The sequence below is a fragment of the Phodopus roborovskii genome, unplaced genomic scaffold (genome assembly GCF_943737965.1).
Source record: "Phodopus roborovskii unplaced genomic scaffold, PHOROB, whole genome shotgun sequence".
Taxonomy (NCBI): Eukaryota; Metazoa; Chordata; class Mammalia; order Rodentia; family Cricetidae; genus Phodopus; species Phodopus roborovskii.
Genome location: NW_026126571.1, coordinates 22,138,684 through 22,160,018, shown reverse-complemented (window position 1 = coordinate 22,160,018; position 21,335 = coordinate 22,138,684). Strand labels below are relative to the sequence as shown.

Here is a 21,335-nt window from a genome sequence, read left to right as displayed (position 1 = left end):
ATGATCAGCAAATTATTAAGAATCTTTCTCATGGAGGCTAATGTGGACTTGAATTATGTGGAAAATGAAAGAACATGAAGGCAGGTGTTATGTATTATTGCTTTAATGTTTAATCTGTTACCCCTTCTTCGCTGGTGATACTGTAAATGTCATCAGTTTTATGGTCGCTCCAATAGTTCTTGGGTGTACTCTACATATTTAAACAGATGTATCGACTCAAACTGATATTTAAGACCCAGGTCGCCTCTGGACGATCGTTCCCACCTCGCTGGCAAGTCAGTTAACTAGTCTTGGGGTAACTACATCTCTGACAAGCTCTCGGGAAATCCAAGGGCTCGGGGCCCCGGGCTAACAGGGCAGGTCGTCGCGGAGCATGCGCAGAGACGGAGGCGGAAACGAGCGGTCCTAGGGCGGAAGTGACGCGACGCCGGCTTTGGGCTGGGAGGCGGTGTAGCCGGTCTATGCTGGGAAGCGGTGGCGGTGGCCGCTGAGCTCCGGAGCGCGGCGGAGCGCGCCGGGCGGAGGCCCTGACGGGTAAGGCTTGCGTCTGGGCCGCGTGCCTGGCGGGGGACCCGGCGCTCGCGCTCCGTCTCGGGCCTGGAACCTGGGCCTGGCGAGTGTTGGGGACCGTCTCCGTGGTGACGAAGCTCTCCTTCCCAAGGACAAGTTTCTCCCCGGCCGCGATTGTGACGTGTGCGTGGGCTGGAGTTGGCAGGAGAGTGGGGAGCGCGGCGGAAGCCGGGGAGCTAGGCCGCGGCGAGCCACGGTCTACCGGGCAGGGGACTGGTGGAGAGCACCGGGAGTGGCTGTCACTAGGCCGCGGCGGCTTGGGGAGGACCCAGCCCAGCGAGTCCGACTGTTTTGGTTTGAGTGGCTTCTGGAGGAAGAGGCGGGGACTCCCTGCTCCGCCTGATTTCGTGTTTACGTGTTTTGGCCTGATCCCTGGCTTCACCTGTGCTAAGAGATTAGTTAAGTGTTAGTGTTTGCAAAGCGAACCCTCTCCGCTGGTGCCGGGAGAAGGATTTATAAAATCTTGGGCAGGATAATAACTTCGCTGTTACCCCGTCTGGACTGGATTTCACGACTCCGCCTCCCTCGCCCCACCCCTTTGTTTGGACAGGTAGGAAGGTGCGGGACAAGTTCCTGCTAGTGCTGATGCCGAAAGCTGTACAACTTAGCTGGCGTGGACGCTTGAGCTTCTCTGTCGTGAAATATGAAATACAGTTTGTTTCTCAAAGTTTTGTTGGAAACGTTGTGGCATTTGACTGGTAGATTTCCGGCCCTATGGTTGCAAGTTAGTATGTAAGAAATTTAGGTGGAAAAGTTTTCGTCGCTGCTTCCTGCCAGTGGGAGAATTTCTTGACCAGTACAGGAACAGATACTAATTAAAATTTTAGTATTCAAGAACATTTGAAAGACATTATTTGAGTAACATTCCTTAAAGTTGGCTGGCTGTGGGCTTAGGAGCTTTAAGGTGGCTCTCCAGGTGTGGAGAAGAGGCTGAGGCCAAGCGCTTGCCTCCACTCTGTTCTAAATGGTAAATTTGATCTGTGTGTGTCCTTCCCTAATGTTAGGCTTACAGGCAAACAGCACCACCGTGGACTTAAGTTAGATTTCTACAAGAATGTATTTGGCTATGCTGGAAATGACTTGCTAACTATCACCCCCTCGTCCTCTGTTAAATTTCACAGTATTACTTATCTTCAAGTTACTGCATTAGCTGCATACCGTTGCTCTAAGGATCCCAGACATGTATGTGAAATTTAACCAGTGAATACATTTTCTAGGACAAAAATAACATTCTTATATTAGTTGCAACTTTTAAAGTGTACTGTTTAAAAATAATGTTTTAGGTTTACTTTGTGAGTGGCCACAATTCAGAAGAGGGTGTCTGATTCCCCCGGACTAAAGTGATGGGTGGTAGTTAACAACCACGTAGGCGCTTGGCACCAAACCTGGGTCCTCTGCAAGAGCAAAAAGTGCCATCTCTCCAGCCCCTAGGATGCTGTTTTTATGCTTGATCCTATCTATACATTCATATTTACATACATCTATACTATACAGGTAAGGAATTACCTTATCTGTGAAGTTTATTTTGACTTATTTATTGCCAGGGTCTCACTATGTAGTCCTGGCTGTCCAGGAGCTCTTCATGTAGACCAGGCTGGCCTTGAACTCAGAGATCAGCCTGCCTCTACCTGCTTTTTGAGTGTTGGTATTAAAGGTGTTTGCCACCAAGCCCAGCTTCACCTGTAAGGTTTATTGGATTGTTTTCTTTTTTTGGAATGGCTGTTAGTATCTAAAATTTGGGTTTTATGCCCTCATGGCTCTAAAGTTTACACTTTAAATTTCCTGTTCCTGTGGCCCAAAAGGATAGTATTTTAGAAATGAACTTATAAAAAGTTAAATCAGGCCTGATGTTTTATTACCTGGGATTCTAGCACTTGGGCGGGGGCGGTTTAGTCAGGGGGAGTGTCATGAGCTTGAGGCCAGCCTGGACTACAGTACATAGGGCCTTTCTCAACAGAGAAAACAACTACAACTGGGCAGAATATAGGAATACTGCCTCCTAGAAAATTGGCTGATAGTATCTTTTTGAGAGTATGGTATTCTACAAACTAGGCAAAAGAGATGAAGAATGAGTAAGGGCTATTTTTTTTTTTAAATCCCCCTTCAGATGTTTCTGAACACTAGGACAAATGCATATGTATGTATGTATATATGTAATTTTTTTTGACAGGGTCTTGCTATGTACCCTTGGCTGGTCTGGAATTTACTATGTAGGCCAGGCCTCCTAAAACTCAGATCTGCCTGCTATTTTTGTAACTGAAGATTTTTAAAAACATTGGCTGTCAACCATTATCTTAATTATGGTACTTTGCAAGGGTACAAAGTGTTCATGCAGTGTTTTCTGTTGAAGTCAGACAGACACTACTTTTTATTGCCAGTTTGCTTTTATTGACTTTATTCTTGAAATTTCTGACCATATATAAAAGGACTAGGAGAAGTTGGAATTTGCTGTTATTTTATTACCCCCCAATGCGCAACACATGTTTTTTTTCTTCTCCTGGAGTGTGTTTAAAGCAAATGCTAGATCAAGCCTTTTCACCCTTAATTAGTAGCTAACTGATGACTTTTTTTTTTTTTTTTTTACAAAGACTTTAATTGTAGCACACAGAGCTTTTTTGGAATTTTAATTGATAGTATAGGTGAAATATCTAAACTTTAAAAATCCAAGTTTAACTTCATATGGAACCACTGGAGGAAATACTACCACAAAAGGCTGCTTGCTCTGTTCGGGGCTTGTAAAAGCCCAAGAGCAGTAAGTAAAGATGATTTTGAAATGCTTTTCCCTTTTTCATTTTAGCCATTTGCTTAGCTGAATACTTACCTTTTCTTTAGATATTAGTGAATTCTATAAATAATAAAATTGGGTTTTAGTGCAAAGATGTCATAGAGCAGTGGTTCTCAACCTCCTTAATGCTGCAGCCCTTTAATACAGTTCCTTGTGATATGACCCCAACCATAAAACACTTTTTACTGTTACTTCATAACTGTAATCTTGGTACTGTTAGGAATCGTAAATATCTGTAATATCTGAAAGCATCTGTTTTCTGATGGTCTTAGGCGACCCCTGTGAAAGTGTCAGTTGACACCCACAGGAGTTGTGACCGGATGGTTTAGAACCGCTGTCACAGAGTGTAGTTTACAGCCTGACACACATAAAGGACTTGTGCTGGTGTTAGAACCTTGGGACTAGGGTAGCATTTCAGGCATTGGTTTCTAGACATATATGTCAGGCCCTTCAATTAGTGACGGGGAATTTTTATTTACCTTTGGCTTCTTCCCAAATTACTGTACTTGTTTCTGTAGATATGCTTTAGAGACAAGGAAGTGGAGTCCAGCTGAGCGTGGCCTGTTCTTTGCTCTGGATGGTAGTGAAGCTACACTTGTCAGGCATTACCACATGGTGACGCAGTGACATTGCTTCTTCCCTGGGCTATATGCTTTCACGACTTTGGCATCCCCAGTGAATTCCAATGTTTCTAGTAGCTTTCTTGTCAGTTCATTTCATTTTTTTTTTTTTTTAATCTGTGGGAAGAGTGGAGCAGAGTTAATGTGTGGGAGTTAGGATTTTTTTTTCTAATTTAAAATTAATGATTCAGGTTGTGTTTATCCATACTTTTCAAAATTAGAAGCTATATTTTAATAAAAGTAAAAAAAGAAAAAACCAAAATAATAATAATAATAGAATGGCTTTTTAGAATATTTCCATATCTTAATAGCATTGATTTCATAATTCTGTGCTCCTGAGGAAAAAATCCAGGACTTTATATATGCTAGGCAAATACCGTACTAACTCACTACATTCCCAGATGTTTGTGTGTGTTCGTGTAGAAGCCAGAGGTTGATGTTGAGTTTTTCTCTGTGGTTCTCCACTGTATTTGTTTTGAAGATATCTCTCATTGAACCTGGATTTTGCTGATTTAGCTAGACTGGCTGGCTAGTGAGTCCCTAGGATCTAATTTGTTCTCAAAGCTCTGGGGTTTACAAGTATGTGCCTGGGAATATGAACTCAGGTACTGATGCTTGCAAAAGCAAGTACTTTACCCACCAAGCCATCTCTCTAGTCCCCTTGTTTGTTTGTTTTGTTAAAAACAAGTTGGGAGAGGGATTATTAAAATGAGTTTTATATCAATATGGTCATTTAAAACAATAACATAAATACTTGCAGAAATTTAATTACTACATTGCGTTATAAACTTAGGTATATGCCCCCAAAATTAAACTATTTAAGATATTCCATATAACTTGGTGTAAAGTAAGTTGGAGAGAGTAAATTGAACTTAATTATGATTTAAGTTCAGAGATGCGGTATACAGTTTAGATGGTATTTCAAAGTGTGTGCCTCCCTCTGTGGCTTCTGGGTAGACTTCTTTTATAAAACTAGTCAGTTTTTCCAAGTGGCATTCATCCATTGTAGTTTGCATCTCCTTGGATAGTATGTTTCCATGGGAGAAGTCATCCAGTCAGTGGTGCTTGCCATTATTGGAGAAGACAAGTATGTCTTCTGTTGGGTTGGTTTCTCCCCCTATTTTCTTTTGAATTGGGTCTCTTTGTGTAGCCCAGTATGAACTATCATCCTGCTTCTGCATCTTTATTTCTAGGATGCATCATGGTACCTAGCTGGATTGTGGCTTTTTATGCTTTGTTTGTTTGAATCATCTCATTATGAAGCCATGACTGGTCTCAAACTTGATACACTCTTGCCTCAGCTTTTAAAATGCTGGAATAGGCCTTCAGCATTATGGCTATAGGGTTGATAACATTTTTAATTAATTCCACAAGTGAGTAACATCTACTGCTGTGCTTTGTTTTTTTTTTAAATTTAACTTTAATTTTAATTTTACATATCAACCCCAGTTATCCCTCCCTCCCCTCATCTCTTTCTCTCTGCCTTTCCCTCACTCCACCTCCTATCTGCTCCTCAGAGAGGGTATGGTCTCTCATGAGGAGCCAAATTAAGTCTATCTCATTACCACATTGAGACCTGACCAAGGCCCTCCCACTTGTGACTGGGCTGAGCAAAGTATCTCTCTCTCCAAAAGAAATGGGCTCTAAAAAATTGCCAGTTCATGTACTAGATGTGGATCCTAGTCCTACTACTTATGACCTCATAAACTGCCCAGTCCACCCACTGTCACCGCATTCAGGGGTTCTAGTTCAGTCCTATGCAGGTATTGCTGTGCTTTTGAAGTAGAAACTTCTTTGAGCTGTGAAGTAAATTAGATCAGTTAGCAGTTTTTCTGCCTGGTTTCCCTCGTTGTTAGATACCATTATAATGACTTAGAAGCTAGTGCTATAGCCAGTCTTAAATTTCATGTATCAGTACAATCAGTGATTGTTTTGAGTCTGTGATTTGTAGGTTGCTTCTTTGAGTAAATCCTTCATTGTGTTTCCTTTTGTCAAGTGAATCAGATTAGAAAACTATTTGAAGCTGGGCTGGTGGCACATGTTTGTATTTCCAGCACAAGACAGGCTGAGAATTGCTGTGAGTTGAAGACAAGACAGGGTTTCATAGCAAAATCCAGTCTTGAACAAACACAAACGAAACAGAGAACGTTGAGTCTTGCAATTTTTGTGGTCAATCTGTATTAATAATCTGGTGTTTAACTAAGCCAGTGAGCAGTTACTGGATCTGTGATTTTCAACACTACATATTTCATACATGCATACCTTAAAAACTTAAAACATTTTTATTGTATGTGTGGATATGGGGTGCAGGCTCCACCAGCCACATGTGGAGGTCAGTGGACAATTTACAGGAGGTGGTCACTCCTTGCATAGGACTTGAACTCAGGCTGCCAGACTTGCAGGGCAGGCTCCTATACCCCTGGTATCTTCTTTTTATTTTTTTAATGTCCATTATTTGTTTACTATTTATTTTTGAAATTATAAGACAGTTATATCATTTCCCCCTTCCATTTTCTTTCTCCAAACCCTCCTCAATACCATCCTCCTTGCTCTTTCAAACTCATGACCTCTTTACTCATTAATTGCTGTTATATATACTTTTATGTATGTTTTCAGTTAGTGCCTTCTTATTTTTAATAAGTATGTATATGGGTAAAGTAAATGGATACTTAGAAGTTAAGGTAGGTTTCTTTTTTTTTTTTTTTAAGATGATCATTAAGTTCAAAAGGAAAGGATAACACTAACACAGGTAGAAGAACAAATGAACAAATAGGTTTTTTTTTTTTTTTTTTTTTTTTTTTTTTGTGATGACAGGGTTTCTCTATGTAGCCTTGTTCTCAAACTCTGTGGACCAGGTTGGCCTCAAACTCACAGAGATCCCCCTGACTCTGTCTACTAAGTGCTGGGATTAAAGGTGTGAGTTACTGGTTCTGGCAAGTAGGATTATTTTAAGGATGCAGCTGAGGAAGTTTACAGGGTTAAATAACTGGTTTTCTATTTGGCTACATAGAAGACGATGGGTATTTAGAGAGACTAGGGCAGGGGAATGTGTGTATGTGCACACAATCATTGTAATTTTCTTTCTTTTCTTTCTTTTTTTTTTTTAAAGACCTTTAATGGTTCTGATATGAAACCAGTGTTGAGAAATGATGGTTCAGGGTATCACAATGTTGGGTGAGAATACAAACAGAATGCTAGCATTAGCTTTACTTTATGATAATCCAAACTCTAGAACCTGGGGAGAGGAGGGAGATGGGAAGGCCTCAGTTATGAGGGGAACATGGTGTTCAGGGATTCTATACAGAAAGGAAGAGTTAAGTCAACATTACTTAACTCACAGCAATTCAACATTACTTAAATAAAATATCAATAAGCCAGTAGGTTTATATTGGCAGTGCCTGTATCAAAATACTCTTATTTTTTTGTTAGAGTAGAAGCAGAGGCCTTAGCTTTCCAGAAGAGCTGCATTATATTGAGTTGAGTTTTGTTTTGAGACAGATATATTTTTTGGCTTTTAAAAATTTTTTTAAATTTTTTTTGTTTTTCGAGACAGGGTTTCCCTGTATTGCTTTGGAGCTTGCCTTGGAACTGTTCTGTAGACCAGATTGGCTTCGAACTCACAGAGCCCTTGCCTGCCTCTGCCTCCCAAGTGCTGGGATTAAAGGTGTAAGCCACCAATGCCTGGCTATTTTTTGGCTTTTAAATTCACTGTAGCTTCCTGAGTCACTAGCTTTAATTGTTTCTCAATTTTCATTTTAAAGGAATATTTCTCATATTTAAGGTGTGTAAATGTTTAAAATAGAATTGAAAGCTATATTTGTGAGTGATTAGTGCAGGGTTTGAACCTAGGGCCTCTTACATGAGGATCAAGTGCTCCATCCACCGAGTTGATCCCTATCCCAAAAGTTACATGGGTTTTGAAAGTATAAGTTTTTTCTTAGTTGACAGTGTTTAATGTGTATGAATTATTCTTTTCAGATTCACGATGACATCCTTTCAAGAAGTCCCATTGCAGACTTCCAACTTTGCCCATGTCATCTTTCAAAATGTGGCTAAAAGTTACCTTCCTAATGCACACTTGGAATGTCACTACACCTTAACTCCATATATCCATCCACACCCCAAAGACTGGGTTGGTATATTCAAGGTAAGAACACTTCTGAATGTGCCTTTTATGTAGATTTTTTCATTTTAACTTTTTAGAAATTACATATATTTATTTTGTGTGTGTGGGTGCACAGTATCTAGTCAGGACAACTTGAAGGAGTTGGTTTTCTCCTTCTACCATGTGAGTTTTGTGGATTGAACTCAGGTCATCATCAGACTTGGGGGCAGACACCTTTACCTGAGGAGCTTTCTCTACGACCTGTATATTTTCTTTAAACAGACTTCAATGTAGCTCATACTAGCCTTGTATTAACAAACACTATATTAAAGTTTCAATTTTGTGCGGGGCAGTGGTGGCGCACACCTTTAATCCCAGCACTAGGGAGACAGAGGCAGGTGGATCTCTATGAGTTTGAGGGCATCCTTGGTCTCAGAGCGGGTTCCAGGACAGCCAGGGCTACACACAGAAAGCCTGTCTCAAAAACAAAACAAAAAAGTTCAGTTTTATAAACAATCACCATGAATACTATAACCCTGTACAGTCATTTAAACACTGGTGCCTTAATTCCATTGGTTTTTCTTCTCTGTGGACCAAAAGATCCAACTTGGGTAATATATCTGTGAAAACTTTTTAGAGTCATTCTTTGTGTGATGAACCTGTGTTGTCTGTACTGGGGATTGAACCCAGGGTTCATGGGCAAGAGCTGTACAAGTAGCTGCATCCTTACCTCAGAATCTCTGTTTTAAAAAATAGTCTAAGTTTTCTCCCAATCACACTTAAAGGGGAAAACCCCATTTCTTTAGATTCTCAAATTGTATACTGTTTCTCCTCATTTGTGTGATTTTGTGCAGCTCTACAGCCATGCATTACTTTTGTTACTTATCACTTAAATATTACTCATACTGTAATTGTCCTATTGTAAATGAATATTCCATTTTACTTGAGAATAGTCACCAGTCAATTTTTCATAATATTTAGTTGAAAATTGTTTCAGTGGTTACTACTTGGTATTCACCATGCTGGAGATATTCTGCAAATTTTCTGGCTCTTCAGAATAGTAGAGAACAAACATTGTCATTTGATTAGTGAAAGTAATTCATGGCTAGCTAAACATAGATATGGTTTCAAATTGAAATTTTGACTGAAAGTTGATTGTCTCATTTGTATAAATTAAGTAGCAAGAAATAAAAAGTTGGCACATTAAGAATCTCTAGATGGGGCCTGGAGAGATGGCTCAGAGATTAAGAGCATTGATTGTTCTTCCAGAGATCCTGAGTTAAATTCCCAATTCCCAGCAACCACATGGTGGTTTACAACCATCTATTATGCCATCTGGTGCCCTCTTCTGGCATGCAGACAAATATGCACACAGAACACTGTATCTGTAATAAAAAAAAAAAAAGTAAATAAGTTAAAAAAAAAATCTCTAGAAGTGAAAGTCCATCTGATAGAAGGTAGCAAAATTGCATAAAACAAGGGTGGTTTCTTCTGGTGTTTTCAGAGTCTTCCTCTGTGCTCCAGAGTAGGCCAGAATTCTCTGTATACATTAGGCTGCTCCAAAATAGTGCAGTCCACCTCGCTCAGCCTTTACAGTGCTGGGATTCCGTGTGTGCCCACCATCCCCTGTTGAATCCTTTGTTCTTTGATACTCCTCAGCAGCTGAGTTTGAAACTTACTTTTGTGTCCTCTTTAGGCACCTCATATTCTAAAACAAGGCTAAAGTATTTAGATAGTCTAAGGTAAGGAAGGAGTGATGTGCTTCAGAAAGTACTAAGGAATTGGATCTACCTGGGACACTCAGTTTTAGGAGATAAACGGGAAAGGGTTAGTTTGGATCATTTTGTAGATTGATTTAATATCAACTGCTGAAGATTTTAACTTTCAGTTGGAAGAAGTGATGTAAGCCACCCCTTATAGTATGACAGAGGTGCCCTCTGGATTGTGATGTTTTGGCCGAGAAATCTTCAGGTGTTCATAGCGGAGGTCGCTTGTACTACAGCTTACTTTCCCTGTTCTTAGAAGACCCTTGACAACGTGATAATGTTTCACTTAAAGAGTACTTGAAGCTGCTTTGTTTTGTTTTGTTAGAGACAGGGTCTTGCTATGTAGTCTAGGCTGTGATCGAACTCTCTGTAGCTCAGGCTACTTCACAGTTCCAATTTTTGGGACTCTAGTCATAGACCACCATGTTTTACTATTTTGAATTTCTTTGCTCATTTCCTTTTTCATATCTGGTAAGTTTCAGCTGCTACTTGTACAGATACACTCTAAGGTTCTCTGTTTCTTCTAGAACTCTAGAACTCTTCAATGAATATATTCTTCTTGCTTTTTTTTTTTTTTTTTTTTTTTTTTTTTTTTCTTCTTACAAGTTTTGTACTCTTGTCCAGGCTGGCCTTGAATTCACAGTACTTTCTCAGTGTCAGGAGTAATGGGATTAAAGATGTTTATGTTGTTTTTATTAATAAGTTTCTTATTCTCAGCCCCCTTTTTCATACCCATTTTATTCCCCTGACTCAGTTGTTATTAAATTTTTAAGTTACATTTAGCTAATTTATGTGTACATTTGTGCTAGTGCCACTGTGTGTGTGTGTGTGTGTGTGTGTGTGTGTGTGTGTGTGTGTGTGTGTGTGTAGGTCAGAGGATGGTTTTCAGAAGTCACTTCTATTTTTCCACCATGGGGATCTCAGTGATTGAACTTGGGCTGTCAGGCTTGGTGCAAGTCCTTTTACCCATTGAACTATCTCCCCTGAACCTTTTCTCTCTGACAGGGAGTTAGTCTGGATGTGATGGCACATACCTTTGATCTCAGCACTAAGGAAATAGAGGCAGAAATGGAGCTCTGAGTTCTAGGCCAGCCTGGTCTATGTAGTGAATTTCAGGTCAGCCAGGGTTATGTAGAGGGACCTGACTCGAAACAAAAACTAAAACAAAACCAGGTAGAAGGCCACAGACTTGCTGTGTAGTTGATGTGTGGCAAATCTGAAAAATCTTTTATTCTGCTTAAGTCAATTGTGGAAATCCTCTTGTGAATTTCTTAATTCAGTTATTGTGTTCTCCATCCCCCCTGAGGGGGGCTTGCGGTAATGAGGGTGTGTGTGTCTGTCTGTCTTGTGCTAGAGCGCACACACTCTCTCTGTGTTATGCTTCATTGTTTTTGTATAGCTGATTTTCTGGTTTTGGAAGAATGCATTGAACTTCATAGAAATTATTTTGGATTGTTGGTCAGATAATTCATAGAAATTTATTTCTTGAGGTTATTTCCTTTTAGCTTAATGATGTTTCTTAAATCTTCCTTGCTTCAGTAGAATTTTCCCATTTTGTGAATTTCATAAAGTAGCCTCCTCTTTGAGCCATCTCCTAGGCTTGTTTTGTACAGGGAAGACTTTCACCATATACACTGCCCAGAGGTTTTTAAATCTTTCACTGGATGTTACATTGTGGTCCTTTGTGTAATTTTACTGACCAGAAAGCAAGTTTCAGGAGTTTGTTCTCTTCCTCCCTCTTGTGTCTGCCTGTGGAACTGCTTAGGCACCCAAAGTACCCTGGTTTTGTCAGGGCCATGTTGGGTGAGGCAGAAACAGCCCATCAACAAGTTAAAATGTTAAATACATGTCCCACTCTTCCCCCTTGTGGTTGTTAGGAAACAATTTTGTTTGGCAGTGGATTTGTTCTTGAACTTTTAGCTTGCCCAAAGTCCTTGTTTTTGTGCTGGGCTTTTAGAGTTCTCTTCAAGGATTTCCTGGATTATGCACTGTAGAATCGATGGCTGCCTGGGAGCAGAGCATGGGCTGTTTAGTCTCCTGTCTTCTTGATGGTACTTCACTTTTGCACTTATTTGGTAAAGGTTCTTTTTCATGCATTTTGTGTTTTTCTCAGTGCAGACAAAAGAAGAACCCCTTTTCTTACCTTTTTTGTCTTTTATCAGTGTAGTTCTCTCAGGAGTTTATACCTAGTGCCGGTGTTGGAAGGAAAGGAGTGGAGTTTCAGAAGGTGTGGAGAGTGCCCTCTGCTGCCAGCAGAGGAGTGGGGCAACACCGGTGGTTAAGAGCCTTGAACTTTAAGCTCAGATTCAGTATTGGTTTGTCTATAAACTGAGGTTAGTCAGAATTGTAGAACATGAGGCTGGAAAGCTGGAAAAGAGTAACACTAAGGCAGGCGACTTGAGTTTAGTCCCCAGAAGGAAAGTTGTCTCATGGTGTGTGTGTACAAGTGCATTCGTGTATACAGACACAGACACAGGCACACGCACACACGAAAGTCTAGAAAAATAATAGACTATATAATCTAAAGCTGTGTTGGATGTATAGTTTTATATAATGTTGCTAACAATCTACTTGCTTTAAACTTAGCTCTAATACCAGTATTTAATTCATTGATTTGTTTAGAAAACACAGTTTGAAATCTAATATATACTTAAGTTGAAAATATTACATATTTTAATTTTTATTGTATATTCATTGTGTGTGGTACTTACAGGCTTATGTAAGGACATTTCTCACGAGTGTACAATGTATTTTGAATATCTTGTATACCTACAAGCTGAAAATATGTTAGTAGGTGAAGTGTAAATGATGTCTTAGAATGTAAATACTTTCCCAACCCAAAATTTACAAATTGCTTTCAGTCAAAATTAGCCAAAGGTGAGAGATTAGTGGATTTAAGTTATAGGAGAGAGCCTACATTTAAAAAAAAAAAGCAAGAAAATGAATAACAAAATCTCAAAAACAGACTCTACATATGAAGTATGAAATAATAAGTTATTAAAAGTCCACAGTGTGGGGGCTGGGAAAATTTATCAGTAAATTGCCACAAGGGCCTGAATTTGGACCCCTAGCACCCATTGTCATAAAGCTGGGTCTGCATGTCTGTAATCCCTACATTGGGCAGGTAGAGAATAAAGGATCTCTAGGGTTTGCTGAACAAGCTAGTCCAGCCCAATTGGTTAGCTCCAGGGTCAGTGAAAGATCTTGTCTCATAAAACAAGGTGGAGAGCAATTGAGGAAGGCACTTCACATTGACTTCTGGTATCTCCATGCAGGTACATGTACCTGTGCACCCACAACACTCACACAAAAATCTACAGTGTGTAGTGGCATAAATATTTGAAATAAAACAGGAGACTTTGTATTTGATCATGTGTGTATATAGATTGTCTTAGAGAAATTAGGTAGCACTTTGCATTTAAATATATAGTAGGACTTCATTTAGTTTATGTAAATTGCAGTTTATGTAAATTACAGTTTAGTAAATCATAATTGGACATGTCTGAACTCAAGATCTGTAAACATTAAATTTATTTTTTAACTTTAGGACATAATACAAATGTTATATCTGGCTAATATTAAGGTATTTACTCAAATCCCTACTTAAATTTTTCCCCTTAGGTTGGATGGAGTACTGCTCGTGATTATTACACATTTTTGTGGTCTCCTATGCCTGAACATTATGTGGAAGGATCAACAGTCAATTGTGTACTAGCATTTCAAGGTAAGAACTAAAAACTGAAGGACTTGATCAAGCTAGCTGCCTGTTTCAGGCATGTCTAAGTGAGTGTTTTTGTTGAGTGAAGTCAGATGAGTATAAGTATCAAATGTAGGGCACACGATGTATTCATAGCTACTCAGAATGCTTTTCTTTTTGAAATGAAGCAGACTTGGAGTTTCTTAAGAAAAGGTTTTGATACGTGTCTTGAGTTACTGTTGCTGTGAAGAGACAGCATGACCATGGCAACTCATAAAGAAAACACTTAGTAGTGGATGGATGGCTTACAGTTCAGAGAGGTTCAGTTCATCACGGTGGGGAGCATGGTCATGCAGGCAGGCAGGCAGGCATGGTGCCAGAGAAATAGCTGAGTGCCCTACATCTTGGAGTCAAATAGTTGACTGAATTACCATCCTGAGGGAAGCTTGAGAAAAGGAGACCTCAAAGCCCACCCCATCATAGTGGCACACTTCCTCCAGCAGGGCAGCAGTTCCTGATAGTGCCACTCCCTTTAGAGACCATTTTCTTTCAAGCCACCACAGTACAGATTTACTTGTATTAAGAAAGGGAAGGAGACAATTAAGAGGACAGAAGTACATATTGTCACACAAAAGCCGAGGATTGGTTGCATGTCTAGGAACAAATATTGACCAGGAATGAAGTTGAAATTGCCACAGTACTCATTCATTTATACTTTCAAAAAACCTTTTGTTTATCCCAGCTGTCACTTGTATCTTTGAGGGACATAAACCTAGTGTGCCCTTGTTTCAGGGGTGTTGTCTTCCTTTTTATGGTTCCTTTGGGAGTAATTGTTCATAGAATGTGTCTCCATGGCTATGGCAAGTCCACTATTGTGTTTACTAGCAGTACCTTAGGAGAAAGCAAAGTCACTTTATTTGTGCACCGAGAAACAGTTACTGTTTCTCGTGGGTCCTTCGGCCAATGTTTATCTCTAGGTAAGAGTAAAAAGTTTTACTGTGCTGTGATTGCACTTTAGGTGGACTATAGATATGAGCACGTACTACTTTGTGTCTCAAAAGATAGAATAAAAGAACACTGACTTTCCTATTGCTGTATTAAGATGTTGTGACCAAAGCAACTTATAGGAGAGTTTATTTTGGGCTACAGTTTCAGCAGGAGAGCACTCATGATCATCATGGTGTATAGCGTGGCAGCAGACAAGCGGACCCGGCACTGCCGCACTAGCTAAGAGCTTACGTTGCAGAGATAACCACGAGGCACAGAGAGCTGACTGGGAATGGGAAGACTTCTAGTGACACACCTCCTCAGTAAGGTTACAATCCCTAATCTTCCCAAATGGTTCCAACTGAGACCAAACTTGCAGATATGTGAGTGTACAGGGGCCATATTCCTTCAAACTGCCATAGTCAACATGCACAACATGCATGTATTTTTTGTATATTGCGCGTATACACGCATGTGCAGAGAGGGGGAGAGAAGAGAGAATATGAACGAATGTGTCAGGTTCTTGCTGTAGCCAAGGCTATCCATGGACTTGTGATCCTCCTGCTCAGCCTTCTGAGTGCTGCTGGCATTTATGGGCATGTGCACCATGCCCAGCTAAGCAGGGACGCGAGTAATCTTGCAACTTGCACAGTTTAGTGGGAGGTGGATAGAGGAGAACTGGATGGAAACTTGAGACCTGCCCACAAAAAGCAGTGGAAAAAGAGGCTTAAACCAAAACAAAGCAAAACAACAACAACAACAAGCAACCCACAAAGTGTAACATTTGTAGTATTAAAGACAAGGCTTGGGTTCTCAAAAATGTTATTTAGGGACTGGGAATGTAGCCTAATTAATGGTGGTGTACTTGGCATGCACAGGGCCCTGGGTTCAATGCTCCACACCTGCTATCAGCCAAAAACATGTTTATGTGTATACTTTATCTTTTAATATATAGACTTTAAAAAATCTTTATAATATTTCAATTTCTGAAATTATTTTTGAATTTATATATTGTATGTATATGAATGCTCTGTGTTCATGCATGTCAGAGAGGAAATCAAATCCCGTTATAGATGGTTGTGAGCCACCATGTGGTCGCTGGGAATTGATCTGAGGACTTCTGAAAGACTCTTAACCATTCAGCCATCTCTCCAGCCCCTGTATATGGACTGTTTTATATTTTAGGTGATCAGATTTAAACATCTGCTAGCGCTCATTTTACATTTTTTTTTCTTAAAAGGTATGGATTTACTTTTGTTCTTCTGTTTCTGTTTTTGTTTTGTTTGTTTGTTTTTTTCAAGACAGGGTTTCTCTGTAGGCCTGGCTGTCCCTAGAACTCATTCTGTAGACCATGCTGGCCTCTAACTCATGGACACCCACCTGCTTGGTGTGCACCATCACTGCCTGGTTTTCTGTCTTTAACTTACTGGATTTGTTCTAGTGACTAATGTATTTATTTATTAGTAACTTAGCAAAAATGCAGGAACAGTTTTTCCTGGCTGTAAAGCACAGAAACAGTAATTTTACAAATTCACTAGTGGCTTTAGTTTGAATTTTGTATGTATTTCACTGGACACTGATGTCACATTACAGATTGACTTTTTCTTTTTACTTGTTCATGCTTTTTTCTAAACAGTCGTAAATTGTAGCACTGATTAAGAATACATTTATTTGAAATGCTTTTAAAATAATTCATTTTTTAAAGTATCATACAAGAATATCATCTATTGTAGGGTTTTTCTTTTAAGTCATTGAATTTTGTGTGTATATGTTTGTCTGTTAGAAACATGGAGAGGTCAGAAAACAACTTACAGGAATTGATTTACTCCTAATGTTTGGGCATTGGGGTTAACTCAGGTTGCCAGGTATGGTTGTCAGGCTTTGTGGATAGTGCCTTTACTACCAGCTGAGTCATGGTTCTGGTCCTTTTGTTTGAAAGATTGATTTCATTTTCTGTGTGTGGATGTTTTGCTTGCATATAGGTCTGTGTATCCAAGTGAGTGATTGGTATCTATAGAGGTCAGAAGAAGGGATTGGATCTCCTGTACCTGGAATTAGACATGATTGTGAGCTGCTATGTGGGGCTGGGAACAGCCTGTGTTCTTGCAAGAGCAGCAAGGGCTTTTAACCAGTTGCTGAATTGCAGTACTTTTAATTAAAGCACACACTTTGGTCAGGTATCAGCTGTGTTTCCACTGATGTTCTTCTGTTCTTGCTGTTAGAGCCAACTCTAACCCCATGTTTTGTATGTTTGTCAAGTCTTAATCTCTTCGGTTTCTTGTCATCCTTGAGGAATGCTCTTGAGCTTGTCTGCTTTGGGATTAGTTTGCTGTTTTCTCACGATAAGATTGAGATTACACATTTTGTGGGAAAGAGTGTTATAGAAGTAACATACCTTTCTCAGAGCGTTTTGTTTGGATTGCTTAATACTCCTTATTGCAGCTAGTCTTCATCTGGCCACTGATGTCATCTGGGTTCTGCTGCCTTAAAGTTAGTAGTTTTTTCTTTGTTTTTAAAGTGTTGTGGAGTGAGATACTTTAAAACTATGAAAATACCTGCTTTATGTTTCAGCCACTAGTTTCAGTATCCCCAGTGCATTTTGTTTAAATAGTTATTATTGTGGTACACACAATTTGTGGCTTAGGTGAAATTGTTATGTTACAGTTATCCTTTTCTATGAACTCATTTTCTTCTAAGAAATAAAGCCTGTACAAAGCTGGGCGGGTTGGCATGTGGAAGCATTTTCTAGCCCAGTGCAGAAGGATTCTAAGTTTGAAACCATGTTTTGACATCAACCTTTTTTGAAGGCCTTAGGATGTAGTTCAGTGGTACAGTACTTGCTTAGCTTAAGCGAGGCCCTGGTTCAGTCTCTAGTATCCCCTAGCCTCCCTACTCCCAAAGGCATGCACTTCGTGAGTAGTAATGTAGAGTATAGAGCTGCAGCTTTTTTGTTGTTGTTTTTGTTTTTTGAGACAGGATTTCTCTGTATTGCTTTAGAACCTGTCCTGGAAGGCCTCGGACTCACAGAGATCCACTTGCCTCTGCCTCCTTAGTGCTGGGACTAAAGGTGTGGGCCACCAACGCCAGCTAAGTAGTTCCCCCCCCCCCCTTTTGAGATCAAGCTGGCCTTGAACACACAGAGATTTGCTTGCCTCTGCCTCCTGGGTGCTGGCAGGCTTCTTCTTTTAAGGTAAAATTGTGATATTTAAAGAGGTGAAGATTAATTTTGAATTAGAACAGTCCAGCAAATTTAAAAGGGAGGGTAACAAATTGAAAAAGAAGAAACTAAGTATCAAACATGATATTTTTCATATAGTAATGTTATAAACATATTACCTGAAAAGCTTAAAGAACTTAGATGGCTTCATTCCTATCCTAAATGGAGTTCTGAAGTTTTAAATCTTATTTTTTTTTCTTGTGCTGCACCAATGGGCTTTGTTGTCTTTTTTGCCTTTACACAATTAACATGTGTAACATATTCCTATAGTTAATATTTCTTTTTTACAGCAATGAATGTCAAAATTGGAGGGAACATTTCTTAAATCATGTATTCTCCAGTCCCACTCCCTACCCTTCAATTTTTATTTGGTCTTTTCTTTTCCTCCATCTAACCGTTTCTCATTTTGAAGTCCAGACTTGCCTCTCTTTGAATTGACTTTTGCCATAGTTAAGATACAGAGGGAGGGGCTGGAGAGATGGCTCAGTGGCTAAGAACACTGGCTGCTCTTGCAGAGAGACCCAGGTTCAGTCTACAGTACTCTTGTGATTACTCACAACCTTCTGCGTGACCACAGTCCCTGTGGATCATATGCATCCTTCTGACCTCTGCAGCTACCACGAATGCAAGTGGTACACAGACATACACACAGACAAAATACCCATACACATCAATAAAAAAAGATAAAGGGGGAGGGGGTATGTATGTTTGAGAAGGACAAGTATAACTCTGATAAATTTGAGAATAGGAAAGACTCTTTTTAGATATGTTCAGAATAATAGTATGGAGGATGAGATGGAAAGTATTGTCAAGTAAACATTTTATAATAACAAGTTTAATATTTTTTGTTACCCACCTCTTAGGATATTACCTTCCAAATGATGATGGAGAATTTTATCAGTTCTGTTATGTTACCCATAAGGGTGAAATTCGTGGAGCAAGTACTCCTTTCCAGTTTCGAGCCGCTTCTCCAGTTGAAGAGCTGCTCACTATGGAAGATGAAGGAAATTCTGATATGTTGGTGGTGACCACAAAAGCTGGTCTTCTTGAGGTGAGCAACTACAGTGAGGCATAGAGTTGGCCTTGACTGGCGTTGAGTTTTCAGATTATGCCAAGAGGGGCTAGCTACCAGAAACAAATGTTTTAAAACTAAAATTGTAAGTGAATACATGTGTAGAGGCCAAAAGTCAGTGTTAACTGTTCCTCAGTTTCTCTCAATCTTATTTTTTGAGATGGGGTTCTCATTGAACTTGGAGTTTGCCATCTGGGCTAGACCAGCTGGCGGGGCTAGTCTTTTGGTCATTTTCTTTTGTGTTTCCATTGGGTAGGCATTGTCAGATGAGTACCAAGAAGATACCTGATTTAGGGCCTAATGTTGTTCCATGCACAGTACCTAGTGCTATAGCACAGCCTTGGAGAGCACTTAGACCAGGGCTTGAATCCTCTTCCCCTACCCTGGGCTTTCTTCTTCATGTGGCCCAATCCATTTGATTGCTGAATTGTTCAGATTTGCGGATGGAACCATCTGGGAGAATGCAGTACATTGAACTATAACTCACATTTTGAAATTGAATGCTGTGGGTTCACTGGTCTAATGATGCAATCAATGCATTTTAGTTTTTAGTAATTATAAAGTGAGAAAAAAATCTTGTTTTAAGATCACATTTTCTACTTTATATCTGAAAGCTAGACTATTGTTTGAAATATTGTGGCTACTTATATTTTAGTCCCTTTATTATAAAAAATAGCATTTTAGATTGATTCACTATTTTTTGTTAATTACCTCTATATTTCATATATCGCTGGTAATTTTTTATTCTTTATAGACAGGTGGATCTTTAAAAACATACTTTATGCTTTTTATTTTACTTTGTTTACCTTTAAGAACTGAGAGTAGAAAAGGGAAGGCAAGAGGTTACACTGTCATACACTGTCTTCCAATGTAGTGCTGTCCGGAGACAGTCCATCCAGGAGTTAAAAGGAGCTGGTCACCTTTTACTGTGAATTCTTCCATCTCTTTCCTTCCTTGTCCCAGAAATTCCTCTCTTATCTAAATAAGAAATGCAACATTTATAGGGTGACTGAGATATTTCCTAGTGACAACTGCCTCTGATCAGGGTTTTAGCCTGATAGTTGAAAGCTAGTCAGAGATACTGACATAAACCCTGCTTCTAGGAATGCAGTGAGCATTACTATGTGGTTTTGAGTACTTGTCAGACCACCCTTATCTGAAGCCCTGCACAGGATGGACATTTTGCTACCCACATCTCTGGAGAGTTTTCTCTAATTGCGACACAGTCCAGGTTACTTGCACTTTTTCTCTGCTCCACACATGCTCTTTAGAAAATTTTAATTGCTGCCTCTTGGGAAAGGGTTTTGTTTTCTGACAAGTACTTTTAGAATTCTACATTCCTTGATGTCTTTAATGATTTTTGAACACTTTACATTAAAAGTGATTAATGAGAAATAGTCTTAGAACTTGTGAATCTGGATTGGATAATAGACCAAAAAAAAAAAAAAAAAAGGGGGGGGGGAGTGAGATTTTATTGATCATATTTGACCAAGGGATGTCTATTGGATGATAAAATTATTTCAAATTTCTTAGCTATGATCACAGGAGTGGTTGAAAAGGAGACCATATTGATTAGAAGTGCTTGTTCTAAGGTACTTACGGATGGAGTGTCCATAATTTTGTTTTGGATGTTTTAGCAAAATAAAACAAAGTTATATAAACTAGTGAATATAATACAAGCCAGATGTGGTAGCACATTACATTATGCCTGTATTCCCAGCATTGGGGAAGCAAAAGCAAAAGAGGCCGAATATTAGGCCAGACTGTTTTGTTAACCCATTTCAAAAGAATATAATGGGAAATGAACATGGTAGCGTATTGATTAGTGAATTAAGTGTTCTTTAAAAGATTTCAAAATAGAAACTTGGGAGCAAAAAAGTAGATTTATATATAATTTTTTGTTTCTCATATAAGTACTAACTAGACTCAACCCTACTTAGCTTCTGAGCTCAGAAGAGATCTGGCATGTTCAAGATGGTATGGCTGTAGACAGGAAAAAGAAAGGAAAAAAAAAAAAAAAGCCATGTTAGGGGTTAAATCTAGGACCTTGACACATGCTAGGCAAATACTATTTGTTGAACTTTTATCTCCGGACCTAGATTTATGTTCATTTTAATCAAATTTAAATTCTTTAAAAATTTTCTACTAAGATTTTGTAAATTCTTCATGAAATGTTATAATCACTGAATAAGTTTGATTCTGATAGTTTTTGTATTGTACTGCTTGAAAGTTTTGAGCAGATTTAATGACCCTTACAATTTATATAGTTCATTGGCTTATTATATATCATTTATTAAAGTAAATTTTCAATAGTTATAAAAACTGAGTGATTAAACAAGCTATCTCTTTCGTCATACATTCATGTAATATATTTCTCCAGTTCTCCTTAGGATCCTTCTTTATCAGCTTTTCCCCTCTGAGAGTATTTATTCTGTGCATTTTCGTGTGGTGTGTTGGTGCAAATAGATTGAGTATTCTAAAAGATTTTTTTTTTTAAAGCAGTTCAGCTTTCATAA

At 39.2% G+C, this 21,335-nt stretch overlaps 1 protein-coding gene across 3 annotated transcripts in view; it reads left to right on the top strand.

The window, feature by feature from the left end:
- The first annotated feature begins 404 nt into the window (after positions 1-404).
- The window catches only part of Tax1bp1 (Tax1 binding protein 1), a 60,122-nt gene continuing 39,191 nt past the window's right edge, over positions 405-21,335 (top strand). For 2 of the 3 annotated variants that reach the window (XM_051202816.1, XM_051202814.1), the window contains exons 1-4: positions 405-534; positions 7,954-8,122; positions 13,468-13,570; positions 18,611-18,798. In XM_051202816.1, coding sequence (XP_051058773.1) covers positions 7,961-8,122; positions 13,468-13,570; positions 18,611-18,798 — 453 coding nt within the window. In that variant the 5' untranslated portion in view covers positions 405-534; positions 7,954-7,960. Of the gene's footprint in view, positions 535-1,033; positions 1,121-7,953; positions 8,123-13,467; positions 13,571-18,610; positions 18,799-21,335 lie in introns of those variants that run through there. The other variant, XM_051202815.1, reaches the window with a different exon arrangement.